This window comes from Eleutherodactylus coqui, chromosome 13, assembly GCF_035609145.1.
Source record: "Eleutherodactylus coqui strain aEleCoq1 chromosome 13, aEleCoq1.hap1, whole genome shotgun sequence".
In the NCBI taxonomy this organism is placed as follows: Eukaryota; Metazoa; Chordata; class Amphibia; order Anura; family Eleutherodactylidae; genus Eleutherodactylus; species Eleutherodactylus coqui.
The window spans coordinates 11494181-11510754 of NC_089849.1; the positions used below are offsets into that span (position 1 = coordinate 11494181).

Consider the following 16574-nt stretch of genomic DNA (forward strand, 5'->3'; position numbering starts at 1 on the left):
AGGGTACTAGAGCCTCCATGCCAGCCTGTATCACATCCTGTATCCAAGCTAGAGGCGGCCCAACAGGGTACTAGAGCCTCCATGCCAGCCTGTATCACATCTTGTATCCAAGCTAGAGGCGGCCCAACAGGGTACTAGGGTCTCCCTACAACGGGTCGGTCCTCCACAATCAATGATGCTTTTGCTCGGATATTGTAATCACTTACATCAACGTTACAATCACACAAAGTTTCATTGTATTCCGACAACTTCCAGCTGCTTGAGTTGTTTTTTGGACAAGGTGTATATAGAAGCCTTTATTAATAGAGTGTTCAATGGGAATAGCTGTATTTGCAGCTGTACTATAGAGAACAAGTGCAGAGACAGCTGGAGCGCCCCCCTCATGTAGTGGGCTAAATAGTACATACCAGCTTCATAGCAGGTGGGCATCGGGGTTCAGCTCCGCACTCCAAATCTATATTCATATCATTTGTCACGTGAGGAACGTACAAGGAGAACAAAAATATCGTAATGGAGAATTCGGTCTTCCCACCCAAGAAAGTGTCTTACACAGCGGACAAAATCTAACCTTGATAAATAAAACCATGTTTATTTACACCAAATAGTTCCAACATTAGATCTGTCACATGTGAAGGAAAAAGCATTGTCTGTGTCACTGGGACATCTCTTGCTGGACACAGGGGAAGGGGGCAAAGGAGAGAAAAAAATAAAATTAAAAATGGTCAACAGATTCCTCCTGGGAAGAAAAAGGTGGAAAAGAGGCGTCCCAAGAGACAGGTCCCCACAGTAGATGAGAGGTATGAGGTAAGTTTCAGGGGGAGGGAGTGTTGCTCGGACATGTTGGGGGGCTAATGAGAGAGTGGCTATCACTACGGTCCCTGCTAGGAAAAGTAGGTGAGGTCGGTGGGACAGTGCATCTACTTTATCTTGGGGTGCAGGAAGGAAGTGCTAGGACACCGTCTGCGGGGACAGCTTAGAGGACGCTGCCATCCAGGGTTAAGAGGAGAAATAATTTAGTGGTGCCCACAAATAACCGTCTCTCCAGGGTACATTCCCGTTTCTGTGGAACAGCTTTTTCTTTGGAAAGAACGCAGGACAAGCCGGAAAAAATGTGGGGAGGGGGGAGTCTCCTTTCCAAGCATGCATTAAACAGGGTACAAGTAAATGAAAAATCAGAGTATAAGTTATTGTGTGCACCACTTGATGGCTTTATAATCCACCTGAAACTGGCCCGGCTCCTGCCTCTTTTTTTTGCAGCTGTGTTATAGGAAAGGGAATGGTATCTGGAAAGTCGATTCCAGGGTCTAAATGATTTTTTTTTGTTAAGGGGTTTAGCCCGAGTCTTAATGGGGCAGTAAAGCAACATGATAAAAGTTTTGGCTTCGCTTTTGCCATTGTTAACCATGCGGGGCTAGTGTGGTGGTCTCATTCTCCCACCCATAATAATGGCATCCATCATTCATGGAGCTGCACCATAGCAAAGCCCAAGAAGAGGATAGGTAACAGATTCAGAAAAGGTCCCACACCCCTCCCCTCTGCAGGTGGGGGACTAACAAAAGGGGACATGATGAAGAGGGGGGTGGGGGGGATTGAACAAAAAAAATAAAAATATATATATTAATAGAAAAAAAAACAAAACACTATCCAGGAAACTGCTGAGGAAATATAGGGTGGGCCAATTCCAGGAGCCACAGCCCAGAGACATGAGGGCGACCTGAAGACCAGGAGCCGTAACAAAAGTAAAAAAAACAAAAAAAAACAAAAAAAAATTATTCAGCCTATAATATTTTTTCATATATAATGACGGAACTACTATAAATCCACAAGCAACTGCTCAGACACGGCGCGTCCAGGGGGCTTCTCTTGCTCTTTTCAGCAGCCCTCCACCCTCCAACATGTGGTGGGTGTTGAAGTCAGGACAAAGGGGCTGAGGATCAGGGTTCTCCTTTCCCAGACCTGTTGCCCTCCCCTGACCAGGCGCTAGGACAATGATTCCCTACTGGGGGGCTCCAGCAGTGGCTGCTACGGGCGTCCCGAGGGTGTTTGTTGCAGAGATGACGGGTGATCCGGCTAGAGAACCCAAAGCTGAGGGAGTTGGCACCGTGGAAATCCCTGAAAAGAAAAGCAACGTAGATGTAAAGAGCGATACTCATACCAAACCTTCATTACATTTTCCCCCTCATGTGCAGATTCCATACATCCAACATTAAAGACCCGTCCCGACCCCATACGTCTCACAGCTGAGCTTTTGGTAGAACTGTATCCAGTCTGGACAGTCCTGAGCTAATCACATCAGCGGCACGAATCTCTTCCTTCCCGTTAGGGTGCGATATCAGACTGCTAAAAAAATGGTCAGCCATCACGTGTGTAAACGACCAATGGGCTGAAGTGACTTAATTCAGTCGGGCGATTTTTTTTCTAGTTCAAAAATGAAAAAAAAAAAAAAATTTGCTGCAACAGAAATCGTAGGATTGCAAGTATGATAGTGGTCTGAGCCTCTCAGACTGGTATTACACTCACCCATGTGAACGCAACCTTAGGCCGCCTTCTCATATGGTGGAATCGCTGTGGGCATTCCGCAACGGAATACCTACAGGAATTCCAGTGTGGCCAAATCTGCACCTAAATGGTGTGAATGGCCCCATTTTTAAATACGGAATTCAACACTTATATCGCAAGGGTTGAATTCTGCAACAGGCACCCCCAGTGCAGACATACCGCAGACTTTGAATAGGTAGCGTTCTTCCAAAAATACTGTGATTGTGTTATGGATTTCTGAACGCCGCTCCACGTGGCTCGTACTACAAACACTATAGGATGTCTGCAGCATTTACTATCCGTGTGAAGGCAGCCTTATAATGAATCCATGCAGGTAACATCAGTCTGGAGTGCAGGATGTTCATGTCAGAGGATTGTGCAAATTGGATCCAGTTGTAGCTGTGAGAAGTATAAGATCTGCCCCGTTATCAGGGGGGCTTACTGAAGACGGATCACCAAGCAGCTGTATTAGGGCTACATGGCTGCTTTGGTCACGCAACAAAGATGGCAGTGTTACATTGTGGGTCCAAATCAATTGTCAATGTTTGTGACTGAGAGCTGTAAACGTCCAACAAAACAACCGGTGGGCTTTTTGTTGCCTATGACTTTATCATCATATAAAGGGACCGTGTCACCACAGAACGGCACCATAACCTTATGCTGTTTTGGGTGGTGACGGGGGGGCCGGGGGAATGTGGTTTTTAGTCACCTGCTGTCGTCCTGTGAAGTCCACGCAGTCTGAATTGATTCTTTTCAGACCACTATTCTGCAAGCGGTCTAAAAGACTCAAGTTGTCAGACCACGTGTGGACTTTACAGGACGATCCTGCGGGAACCAGGAAAGTATAAAAGCCACAGCACCTGGCTCCCCATCACAGCACCATAATGTAGGTTTCGTGGTGACAGTGTCCCCATAAAATCACCAGCTATAAAACAATTGTGCATCAGCAAGTTGCACAAGTTTTTTTTTTTCCAATTGTACAATTTTTCTGAGTTGTGTGATTCAAGTCACTTTTTAGCCCTAATGTTTAAATGTGTATACAGTACGCTCTTCCCTAGTGGCGGCTGCAGGCAGGTGAGCATTACGGTCTCTTCTCAGGTTGACCTATCACGTTCATTGGCCACATGACCTGACATGGCTTAATCCCATTCACTTGAATGAACCTGAGCTGCTATACAAGGTAGAGAGCTGTACCTGGTATGCAGTGAGGCCGTACTGCAGTCTATTGTATTTTATTAAGCCGTGCCACAGACAGGGCTTAGTAGGCAAACATTCATACCAACTCTGGGGCCTTCACAAGGTCCCAGACTGTCATGATATCTAACAGTTTCCTGCAAGGTTTTCACAGGTGAGCCATTCTAGTGACAGAGGGAGTCTCCATTGGTCATTTCAAATGCCACTGAAAGGAACATCTAAGAGGTTAACTGCCAGAATTAGAGTTATTCCAGCTACTGAGCCCACTCTCTACGATGACACTGGGCGGTACACTTACTGCAGATGTTAAGGGGTTAAGTACACGTAATACGATTAGTCTATTAGCGCCAATGATGAACTGCAGCACAGTGGTCGATATCAGAGAGAGGACGAGTATCACTTAGGTAATGTAGTGAGCTGAAAGACTCGGCTGTGAAGCTCATCATTGGGCTACACATTAATGATTCAGTATGTATGCAAATACCAGTAACTATTATAAGAGTCCAGTACTTTAACAATTCCTTATTGATTTCAGATTGCCGATGCAGTTATTGTGAGTGAATTAAAACAGAATCCAAGAAGAAGATTGTGCGGAAAAGATGTTTAATTGAAGAAAAAGAAATCTTAATACTGCAAAATAAATGACCAAAAACCTGAAGCCGCAGGAGTTTTGTTTTCTAGTAACTTTAAAGGTTACATGCAAGACTATAAGTGGTTTACATCGTGAGGACTTGAGCCCTTTTTATATGGTATATCAGGCGTATCAAAGCGGATCCCAATGGTCCCGCTGAGGTCTTCTTAGCATAAGGCCGGTGACCCACCAGCGCATTTTGACCACGTTAGGGCTCATTCACACTGGCGTTTGCTCCACAAACAGAACAGAGAAATGGAAAATGTTAATTGGGGCTCAGAAACTAAAATTAAGGAAGTTAAATTTCTGCTCTTCATTAATTTTAATAGGTTTTAATAAAAACGCAAATATTTACAATTCAGTTTTTCAAAACGAACGGATAGCGCAGCTGACCGCACAATTTGTTTCGTTTGAAAAAAATAAAATGGGAGCAAACGGAAATACATACATTTCGGAAATCTATGGGGAAAAACAAACGTTAAATTTTATTTTTATTTGTTTCTCTGCTCCACAAATGGAAAAATAGTTAACTGGGGCTAAGTCCGGTGTGAACAAGCCCTTATCTGTAGGTAGGGTGCGGGACCGCAGGTCTCCTGTCAGCAACTCTGAGCATCAGAGGTCAGGTGAGCGGAGGTCAGGCCGGGACACGTCCTTATTATAGACACAATATATCAGTGTCACCGGCTTACAAGGCTCTAATTAGGGTATTGTGCTGGAAGCATCAATTCCTTTAGGGTATGTTCACATGTAGCAAAAATGCTGCAGATTTATCTGAAATGGAATTTGTTGCAGAAAACCTGCAGCATTTTACGGGTAACCAGGAATGTAGATGAGATTTCTTGAACTTTCATCCACATGCTGGGAAGAAAAGCTGCAGCGTAAATTGACCTGCTCCAGATTTAAAGTCTGCCCTTCAGGTAAATAGAGGTACCATTAACTTCACAATCTGCATGTGACATGCCACTTTTAATGTGGATCTGCAGCAAAATCTGTCACACGTGAACAAAGCCATAAAAATATACCGTATGCAAAACAGCTATAGGGCTTACTATGTGTATAAAGAAACTGGTCTTGTAGGTTTGTGGCCATTTAGAGCAGCGCACCACGGATGGGAGTGGGCATGTGATTTACATCAGTTACACCCAGGAAATAAATTATGATGTGTTACTGCATCCCATATTTACACACAACGCTTGTACAAAACGCCACCACCAGGAGTCCTAGAACACTTTCCAATGACTGACCTGACTTATCACGTTTACTGGACTTGGGCTGGGACTGACCTGACATCATACTGGCGCTACTGACTGGGGTGCTGCCGCTGGGCATGTTTGAGGAGCCCATCCGAGACTGGTCCTTCACAATAGGGTCTGTGGAACAAAGATATATGAGAAGAGAAACTGGAAGGGAAAAAAAATGCAGAAGGGTGGGAGGACATTGAGCACTCACAGAAGTAAGGGTGGTCCATGGCTTCACGAGCAGTCAGTCGTGTCTGGTGGTCGTATCGCAGCAGTTTATCCAGGAAATCCAAAGCCTCTGGACTGACTAAGTGCTGATTCTCGCTGTGCACAAAGCGCTCCCATCGTTTGCGGGAATGTCTGATAAACAAAAAACAAGTATAAGGAGAGAAGTAGCCAAAGTGCACACACTGTATGATAAGGCATGACGACAGTAAGCAGGGGACAGGCGGCTTGTTGAGTTCTAGAAGGACTAACCTGCCCAGGATATCATTGAAGCGTGGATCCAGTTCAATATTATATTTATCAATGTAGTCGTACAGATCTTCCGTTCCCAGTACTTTGGCTATCCTCACCAACTGAGGAGAGGAAAAAAATTGACCCCTTAAGCTCAACAAATGTATATTTAAACAGTCGAATCTCTTCTATATGAACCTTGCTGCATCACCTGGTGAATAGAACTGCAATGCAGCAAGATTAATGACTTAACAAAAGTACTCCGGAATTAAAGGGGCCATGCCAAGAGCACAAACCCTGCTCATTAACCCATGCTCAGGACCCACCTCTATGACCCTTCTGGTAGACCTTCTGCCGTTCTGGTATTACAGGCATTCGTGTGAACAACTTTCTGTAATACTACAGTCCCCAGCAGTTGCTGCAGGAGAAATGTGTGGCATGCTGCAGCTTACCCTCGCAAATTCAGCCGATTGCCCAATGCCCCACACTCGGGGTGGGGTTGTGCATGTGTAACAGCAGCCTTAGTGGGGGCTCGTGTATAAAGCATTTTCCACATACACAAATTGCACAGTAATAAATCTATGGAAGAATGCCTCTGTAACAGGGCATCTGCTGCAACGTATGAAGACAGACAGTCAAGTATATATTATTGATTCCTAATACAGCTAGATACACGGACGCTTGGCTTGCCCAGGCCGTTAAACTAAAATATAAATGCTTGCTACACCCATGTGGAGAAATATAAGGGATCCTATACTCACCTGTTCTGGCTCCCCGCAGCAACATCCTCCGCCCTGGGTCTGTGTCAACTGCTGCAGTCAGCCTGTTCATGGGACGTCACAGGCTGCTGCAGCCAATCACAGACCTCTTCATTCACTCACCAAGGCCTGTGACGGGCTGCGGCAGTTTATGCTGTTCCGTACACAGACTAAACACGGCCTCACGTATTAGAGCGAAGCTGCGGGGAGCTGGGACAGGAGAGTACAGGCCAGCATATTTGGACATGGCGAGCGGGAATAGTTGTACACTATTGTTGGCCTATCCGCAGTATCATCTCCATTTCACTACAGTTGAGCAACAAATCATGCAATTGAATTCACTAGAAGGGGATCAAATCCATACAAAAATCAGAGGAAAACAAAACATCATACTTACTGATACAAAAGACCTATGGGCAGGTACAAACCTGTTCCCAGCAACATGCAAAATAGTATATTTGGGGGGTGCAGAATACTGATGAACAACCAATCACACACCTGCTTAGATTGTACACAGATAAGGGCTAACAGTATTTGGCTTCGCTAATAGGCTGCAAGCCTGCATGATGAATGGCATGTATCTGAGTGTATGTGCAATAATACCAGGCAGCCCAGCCCTCCCAATAAGCGGGTTGGTATGCAAGTGGCTGCTCATAAGTATTTTGCACCTGTCCTCTTCCATATAGCATTGTGCCTGTTCTGCATGCTGAGGACTAGTATCTGCATTGTGTCTTTGTATCAGTAAGCATGACAGTGAATGCGTCTTCCAAACAAGCTGTGCCGAGCAGTAAAAGCAAATTCTAAACATATTAAGATCCTCTATAAAGTAAAGAATCTTTGCTGTTCCTCACCTGATCGTAATTATCATGGCCGTGAAAAAAGGGCTCCTTTCTGAAGATCATGCTGGCCAGCATACAGCCCAAGCTCCACATGTCTAGACTGTAGTCATACATCTGCAAAACACAAGAGTAAACTCAATGATAGATTTTGAAAGTGCTTAAAGCCTTGGTCCTGCGACAAGAGGTGGCGGGGTGATATTTTACCTGTAGCTTCTCTCTGCCGCCCCTCTGTTCCGACAGTTTAGTGACCTATTTTCGGCCATTCTAGTTGGCTACAGAAATTTTCTAACAACCTAAGGCACACTGTACATTGCTCTAATTGGTCACTGCTGATTTTAAGAGCAGCTCTGGCTAATCGGAGCGCAGGTATAGTGCACTAGTAGTCAACACTACCAACGCATTGAGGGTATTAGGTAGTCTGGTGATTATGTCAGCCATCTTGGACAGCTGAAAACAGGACCTGGAACTGGCAGATTGGAGGGATGGTAGAGAACTACAGGCAATATACCCTGCACCCCTATCCGTCAAGGAACAGATGTTTGTCCCAAAACCAGAAGATTGCTTTGAAGATGGAACATTGGTCCAATCAGCAAATTCTTCATTTAATTTGTGCTCACTTCAGTAAAGGTAAAGATTCAGGATCAACACAAAACACTTAGATGCCCCCTCCCCTCATATCTGTTATATTCCCTGATATGACAATTTGAGTATTTTTTTTCTTCCCTTGATGTCTAGAACTTATGTAATGACAGCAGGATTACGACATGTAATATCTGCGCATGTGACATCACCATGGAAAGGTTTATATCATGCCCCCCAAACCCGTTGTAAATGACAAACTACTTTTCCTATTGTAGGGCTGTAGCTTAGATGACAGCCAGCAAGGGGTTCGAGCAAACACTAAAGGGGTTTTGATAACTTAAAATTAACCCCTTGACTCTTTGGGCAGTGATGTACATCCTCCAGCATCGGGTTTTCAATGGATTGGGAGGTGATCCCGCTGTCTACAGGGCTGGTGCCGGCTGTTTGACAGCAGACATCTGACTGCAATAGCCACGATCAGCACTCACACTGATGTTGACAGGTAACGCTTTAAATGCTGGCAATTCTGACAACATGCATTTAAATACCCATTGCAAGTACTGAAGTATTGCAGTATATTGTATAAGTGCTTAAGTTTAAGTCCCCTATGGAGACTGGAAAAAAAAAAGTGCATCAGGCAATTTCACAAAAACGAATAAAGCGACACTGCATCTGAAATTCCATTCATGTGATTGATTGGGGTCCCAGAGGTCAGACTCCAAACTACAATGTAGAGAGGTAATAACCTTAGATGGTGGCACAATCCCTTTCAGAGCCAAAAAGCAAGATGTTCCACCACCGTATAGCACAATATAGTAAGCAGAAGTTATATACCTGATAATCAACAAGCAGCTCTGGCCCCTTGAAGTATCTGGAGGCGACTCTCACATTGTATTCCTGCCCTGGATGATAGAACTCTGCAAGGCCCCAATCTATTAGTCGGAGCTGGAGAGAGAGAGGGACGAAAATTTAATTCAGTTGCCATGCTCCTAGTAGGCCAAATGGCTGGCCGCACACCGCTGTCCACACTTGCCTTTCTGTGCTCATGGTCAATCATAACATTATGCGGCTTGACGTCTCTGTGCATTATACCCATACTGTGGCAATAATCCAGGGCCTGCAGGGAGAAGAATGCATCCGTAAACAGGTTTTCACTAAACACATCCAGCACTAACATACAGGAGCAACAACAGGACACAGTGAGAACAGGCCGCACCGTACCTTTAATATTTCATACATGTAGAACCTAATGTCGTAATCTGTTAAAGTCTGATATAACTGCTGTGGAGAGCAAGAGAAGAGTCATTATTAATCAATGAACTTGGAAAACCAAGGACATTGCTGGCAGTGAACGATATTTCCTGATGCTCACCTTAAAATCTGTATTATTGACATGTTCAAATACCAGTGCCGGCGTTCTGGACTGTAAGGAAAAATAAATCAGATTATAGATCAGCAGGTCGAGGGCGGAGGACGGGGTTATTTAATACTGGATTCAATGCCGGCGCTGTAGGGAGAAAAAGGCTGCTCACCACAGGATCTTTCACTATGTCAGCCAGTGTGATAATGTTGGGTCCGCCTCGTAAGTTCTCCAGAATCTTGATTTCACGCTTAATTTTCTTCTTCTTCACAGGCTATAAATAAAAGGTGAAGACGGGAGGTGTAAGGCGAGAGCAGCAAACTTCATTACTAGAGCAGTGATGGCTCATCGGTATAAACAAGTCGCTTGGCATTTATGTGACCTACATTGGCCCTACGTTGCTGGAGATAGGAAATATTTCATGTGAGCAACCTGTGACGCTTCAGCTATAGCAAAAATAATCACTCCCAGCATGCCACAACAGACTCAATGGGTATGCTGGGAGATGCAGTTTTGCAGCAGTTGGAGTATGGAAAGTTGAAGGCCACATTGCCAGATAAACAGTAACATGCTCGGTCCCCGGTTTTTTCCCCCATGGGAGCTGCTCCTGAACCAGCAGCGCTCCTGTCAGGTCAAAGCCATAGGATAGGGGTAACTAGCTGATTGGTGGGGGTCTCACTGCAGAGACCTCTGCCGATCATGAAGATAGGTTTCCCGTGTTCTGCTGTGTTACCTGCAGTGACGTGACTGTGAATGGGGCACGGGCAGAGCATGTGCAGTCAGCACTGCATTCATATTAAATAGCCGAGCTGCCCATTGATAGCAAATGGAGCGCTTATATGCTTGCATAACCAGCACTTCATTCAGTCTGCTCTTCACTACGAGCGGTGTAGAAGTCCCACAGTAAGAACGATGGGGACACTGCATCTCTGTTCTCGATGGGTGGGGGTCTAAGTGGCGAGACCCCCACTGATCAGCAACTACCCCTAGGTGATATCTTGCACTTGTGGTACAATCCCCTTAAAGGAGTTTTCCTGTTACAAACATGCATTTGCTGCTGTAAATGTAAAACAATGAGTTCCCACATTTACTCTGTCAGATGTGTTGCTGTAATCTTTTCAGAAGCAGACAGTCACATGACCATGAAACGCTGCTCCCTGCTATTGGTGTGAGACAAAAGTGAGGGTCCCTGCAGGTCACCAAGCCTTGCATTCTCCCTATTCACACAGCTGTTTGAGGACATCCGGATCGCACAGCAGTATGTAGTCAGCTGCCAGTCACATGATGCCGTGACATGCCAACTACTTGGGTCGTGTTCCGAACAAGCAAGAGCTGGTCATTGCCACAGACTACCAATGGAGCTGTGGCACCGATTTGGTCACCATTGGAAGTGGCACATCTGATGACAGGACGTCCATCTCTACGAGTCCCCACCACATTAGATTTAGTGCAGTAAATATACATTTGTACTAGGAAAACCCCTTTAAATTCATATTCCTTGCATTTGTCCTAAGGCCAAAATCTTAATCTGGGGGTTTATAGGGCATCCTGTGGATGCCAGTAGTTTCTGTAGCAACAAGTAATCCAATCTAAAGTAAAGAAAGCTTTTGGCATGCAGAACAGCACAATGTGAATCCCCACCTCACACGTATCCTTGTCAACAAATCGTAGATAAAGAGAAAATATGCCTATTGTGTCATGTTATCTGTAACTATACATACAGGACTTCTCACCCCAGTGCAAATAGTCCACAGAGCCATCAAGTAGCAGGCCAAAGCACCAAAGCAAGAGTGCGGCTGTTGGCGTGTATCTATGTCAGCTCTGCTGTCTAGATGCCTCGGCCTGCTACTTGATGACCATGGACTATATTTGCACTGAGGTGACAAGTCTTGCATGTGTATTTACAGAGGACCTGATAAAGCAAAGAGAAAACATCCCTACAGTGTCTGCCAGGGGCCATAAAATGGAACAACTCACCTTCAGAATTTTCACAACGACTTTTTCATTATTGGTGATGTTAATGGCTTCAAAGACTTCACTGTATTTGCCCCGACCCAGTTTCCTCACCAGCTGGTAATCATCCTGGTTCCTGCAGTAGGAACACATTTTTTTTACACAGATTCACATTAGAAATGCGCAGACGTAAAGCGGACATATATCAGAGATCCAGACGCCAGGCCCTTAAGCGCAGACGGCAAAACGTTTCCTGGTATTGAGTTCAGAGTCCTGCTTCTGATAATACCCGTACCTGTAACTCTTCTCTGCCTAGATTTATGACCCTCGTCACCTAGGAGGAGCCAGGGACAGGAGGGGAAAAAAACCAAGATGTCGCAAGCGCAGAAGAAAATTCACAACTGGAAGAATACTTAAGCGAAGTGCAGAAAGACATGCGATGCAGGAAGGCGATTACAGAAATTCAATAAACCAAAGCAAGAGTACTAGCCCCCTGTAGAAAGAAGGTGCTCAATAATCCAATTAATCTAAGTCCTAAAATCTTTGTAGACCATAAGATCTAATACACTGGCACAGAACTGCTTAATAATTTGCAGTCCCAAAAGAAAAAATTGTGATCCAGTCTTCAGCTGACAAGAAGAGCCATCAAAGACAGCTGAAGGAGCACAATGCTCGGGTAAGTGCTCAACCCCCTTCATTTCTGCGATCAGCGAGAGTCTCAGCACCCAGACCCCCAACTAATCAAAGTTTTCAAAATTGCGTTCCTCTTTAAGGGTGCTTTTACACGGAACGATTCATCCAGATCCCCACAATCCGATTAGAATCTGAATGATAATCATTCAGTGTAAAAGCATGCACCAACGGAACGAACGAGAAGTGAAGACCGTATTGTTCAGTGTAAACAGGCAGTTATCACTTATGAATTGCCTGATAATGGTGAATGATCGCAGGCCCTCTTCACCTCCATTCAGTCAGTGATGCTTGTTCCTGTGTCAAAGCGCAAGAACGAGCATCACTGATTGAATGGATTTTAAAAAATGAGCTGTAATTTATGGCAGGAAAAAGTTAACCAACTTCTGATTAAAATCTCCTAATAGTCCTGCAAGAGCAGCTGACACATACAAATTCCATGGCGAGCTGCGCCTGCAGTTAGATGGTGTAAAACTTATACCTGGCAATTAGTACTTCAGTATTCACACTGAACAGAAATTTAAAAAAGGCGTTTTCTAATTTTCATTCCTTATCTGCTGGATAGGAAATAAATGTCCGATTGCTGGAGGTCCGACTACTGGAAGCCCCAGTGGTCCTGGGACTGTGCATTCAAATGCTCCGTGTGAATGGAGTGGAAGTGCGCATGCTTGACTGCCGCTCCACTCACCTCTATGGGATGCAAGGAGATCGATGCGCTTTGCAATCTCCCTTCATCCCACAGAACTGAAAGGAATGGCAGTGGAGAACTCGAAAGTGCCAGTCTTAAGACTGAGGCTCTCGGCAGCGGTCAGACATTTATCCTCTATGTTTTTAATGGGGAAAGGCCCTTTGAGCCTGATCACTTGGAATGAATACAATTTACAGATCTCGGTTTGTGTGGTTTTAGCGAAACCTAAAACTCTATAAGTTTATATGAGATGTCAGAAGCAGCAATACTCACCCCCATTCTACAACATGAGACTCATAATCCCAATACTCCCGGGGTCTGTGTGTGTTCACATCCGTGTAGACACGGGCCCGGCTTGGCACAGGTCCCGACATGGTGGTCTGATTGGCGGCCAGAGATGGACAGTGACTTTACAGGCCTAATGCAAGTAGATGACGATGGAGGAGTCTCACTGCAAAGAGGAAAGAAGATAGTTATAGAAAAAAATTACATTACTCCAAACACAACCACATCCTGCCGCTAATAAACAGCAGTGCCCCCCAAACCCCCGTCCTGGGCTGCTGGCTTAATGTCAGTTCATGTCATTACAAAATAAAGTTGTGAGAGTTGTGCCTGGCACAGGGCGATGCCCAAACTCTTCTCCCTTGGCGATATCTGACGTGAACGTGGCCTGTATTGATCATGCTGGGAAGTTGACCCTGCTTCATAGCCAGCGGGTGTTGGCTGACTGACGACTGGCCACAGCGACTGGGATTGGAGATTTCTCTGATCCCAGCCAGTAAAGAGAACCTGTCATCAGTATGTAAGCTGCACCCCAGTGTAAAGCAGCGCATCACATTGAAGGGAGCCATTTGCCAAAAACTCAATTTTAATTTTGTAGCAGTGCGCCGGTTATGCAGATGGGCCGCCTCGGGTCAAAGAGGCCGTGCCACTATAGCTCAGAATCAGGGCTTCCCTCTTAAAAGCCGGCCTCACGCTGCTGCCTTTCCAGCTGATGTCAGCGCTCGTAGCATAATTCACTCCTCCTGTCTTGTGTCTCGGCGCATACGAGGTGCAATGATGAAATTGAGGAGTCTACATTACATGGTGCATGCGCCAGAAGACACGACAGGAGAGCCACGCCGCCTCACGAGATTTCAAAGCAATTAGCGCAGATGTTGGCTGAAGGGGCGGCGGTAAGGGGCTGGATTTTAGGAGCGACGCCATGACAGCTATAACGGTGCCGTGTCTGACTTGGCGTGCTACTAACAGGTGGACCACTACAAAAGATTGTTGGCAAGTCGCTCGCGGTGGGAATTAAACTGCCCCACAGAGTGAGGGGCTGCCTCTATCTCAGGAACGACCCCCACCCCCGCCAAGACGAGATTGCAAGGAGTCATTCAGGTGCCACAACAGCTTAGGGCCTTGTTAAGGCTCCCAGAGCTACCATGGTTGGTTGCCTATTAGCTGTGACTGTGGTATCATTTAATAGAATTCATGCAGGAGTACAATACACTGCAATACCCAAGTACTGAGCATTTTACATAAGCAATAAAATGATCTCAAGTCCAAATCCCCTAGAACGACTTTAAAAAAAATTAAAAAAACCTGAACTTATTTTTTTCTTTAATTCCTAAAAATATTGAAATGCTTAAAAAACAAAAAAACAACCCATAACCCTTGGCATTGCAGCGCGCCCCCCCCTCCCCAAAAATCTAATTAAAACATTTACTCGGCATGATGACTGTCAGAAAAAAAAAATGCCAGAAAGCCTCTTTTTTGTAATTCTATCTCACAGATAAAGTTTTTATAAAAAGTGATCAAAAAAGTAGTCTGTACTCCAAAATGCTGCCAATAGAACCTCCAGGATGTTAAGTCTTCACACCACTAGATTGACGGAAAAATTTTTAAAAAGTTAAGGCGGTCAGAAGGTAAAGGCAGGAAAGAAAAAAAAAGTAAAAAGTACAGAAATATGTATATTATCGCTGTACTGAACCAAAGGCAACATTAGCTGTACCCCCCCCCCCCCCCCCCAATGTGTGTTTTTAATCCATTTCTTTCCAATTAGAAACCTCTAAGAGCTCTCAGTATATTAAACGGCACACCAAGGATACAACTAGTCCTGCAAAAAACACAAGCCTGGCTAGGAGGATGACAGCACGGCACGCACATGGCCTGCAAACTCCTTCCTTCAAAGCGGTACAGCGACAATGTTCACAGCAGACGCCACCTTTTGCTAAGCGGGCGGCCCCCTTCCTCCCGAGGTGCCGGACCGCCGCTCACCGCTCCCTGCAGCACCGGCCTCCGATTACACAGCCAAAGAGCCTGCAGTGCAAAACAGATCAATGACTACAGCAACACGAACGTACGGAAACCCCTCCACGGGCCGAGCAATACGGGGTTAATGCACTGACAGAAGAGCGACGAGAAACAACCGGGATGCCGAGGAATGATCTGGGAGGCGATGCCGGCTCCGTCCACTCCAGCTATAGGAACGCCATCAAGGCTCTGGAGAGAAAACACTCAGCCGGGAGCGGGGCCAGAACTAGACGCCATTAGTACCTACAGACTCGCTGCCCACCCAAAGTTTGGAAAAACAATCTGCTTCCACAATGCAGGGTGAGACTTAACTCCGTCCTGTCTGACGCACATTCACATCACAGGGGTGGGGGGGTCTGAGGCGGAGCGCAGGGTACCAAATGGATGAAACCGCTGATACTCGTCCCCAACGGAGGTGATCAGAGCTCGCTGCAAACGCAGACACTTAACCACTTAGATGCTGCAGCGTCCCCCGTGAAGTCACTGTGAGCTGCCATGGCAGCTCAAGGCCTAATGAAGGCTCCCACGAATTAAAGGGGTTGTGCCATGCTATAAAGGTATGCCCTATCCACAGGACAGGAGATAGGTTTAGGATCGGTGAGGGTCCATCTGCTGAACCTCCACAGGTGCCGAGAATGGGGGTGCAGTTGGTCCCGCAGTGAATGGAGTTGCAGGCGCGCTGCTGCTACATTCACCTCAATGACAGCGTGGGAAATTAAGAGTTCTCCGGCGGCGCCACCCAAGTGAATGCAGCAGCGGCGACCGGACCTCGTCTCAGGATCAGTGGGGGTCCCAGAAGTTGGACTCCACTGATTACAAAGTTATTCCTGTCCTGTGAATACCTTTATAACTCGGCACAGCCCTTCCATCCTCGCCCCGTGAGGTCCTCTACACCATTGTTCCGCTGATCCACTAGTTCTAGTACTTGTCCAAGATGGCTGCCGCAAACTTCCAGCTACCTAATCCCCATTATACATTGGTAGATTATTAAAGGGGTTTTCCAGGAAAATACTATTGATGACCTATTATCAGGATAGGTCACCAATAGTTGATCAGCCGGGGCCCGTCGCTCAGGACCCCAACTGATCAGTGAGCGGGCGCAAGCTGTCAGCACCGCAAAAACAGAGGTCGGAGCGGAAGCCTCTGCGCCAACCTCCTTACAGTGGCCGATGCTTGTAACTGCAGGCATGGCTCTCACTGCTGTTAATGGGAGACCTAACATGGCATGCAGCTAGCACACGGTGCGCTGCCGCCGCCGGGCTCGTTGAGTACAATGGGCGCGGCGATGTGAGATCACGCAGGACGATAGAACATGCAGCGCTGTGGGAATAAATCGCTCGTGTATAAAC

The 16574-nt window shown here is 46.0% G+C and overlaps 1 protein-coding gene across 3 annotated transcripts in view; it reads right to left on the reverse strand.

Annotated features, from left to right (window-relative positions):
• Positions 1 to 564: 564 nt before the first annotated feature.
• The window catches only part of CSNK2A1 (casein kinase 2 alpha 1), a 28020-nt gene continuing 12010 nt past the window's right edge, over positions 565 to 16574 (reverse strand). Inside the window, exons 2-13 of one of the 3 annotated variants that reach the window (XM_066587715.1) lie at positions 13201 to 13378; positions 11574 to 11685; positions 9769 to 9870; positions 9609 to 9659; positions 9458 to 9514; positions 9270 to 9353; positions 9071 to 9181; positions 7667 to 7768; positions 6079 to 6179; positions 5813 to 5961; positions 5608 to 5733; positions 565 to 2112 (exon numbers count right to left, since the gene is read on the reverse strand). In XM_066587715.1, the coding sequence (XP_066443812.1) occupies positions 1997 to 2112; positions 5608 to 5733; positions 5813 to 5961; positions 6079 to 6179; positions 7667 to 7768; positions 9071 to 9181; positions 9270 to 9353; positions 9458 to 9514; positions 9609 to 9659; positions 9769 to 9870; positions 11574 to 11685; positions 13201 to 13301 (1212 nt within the window). In that variant the 5' untranslated portion in view covers positions 13302 to 13378 and the 3' untranslated portion in view covers positions 565 to 1996. Of the gene's footprint in view, positions 2113 to 5607; positions 5734 to 5812; positions 5962 to 6078; positions 6180 to 7666; positions 7769 to 9070; positions 9182 to 9269; positions 9354 to 9457; positions 9518 to 9608; positions 9660 to 9768; positions 9871 to 11573; positions 11686 to 13200; positions 13379 to 16574 lie in introns of all 3 variants that reach the window. The other 2 variants (XM_066587716.1, XM_066587714.1) reach the window with 2 other exon arrangements.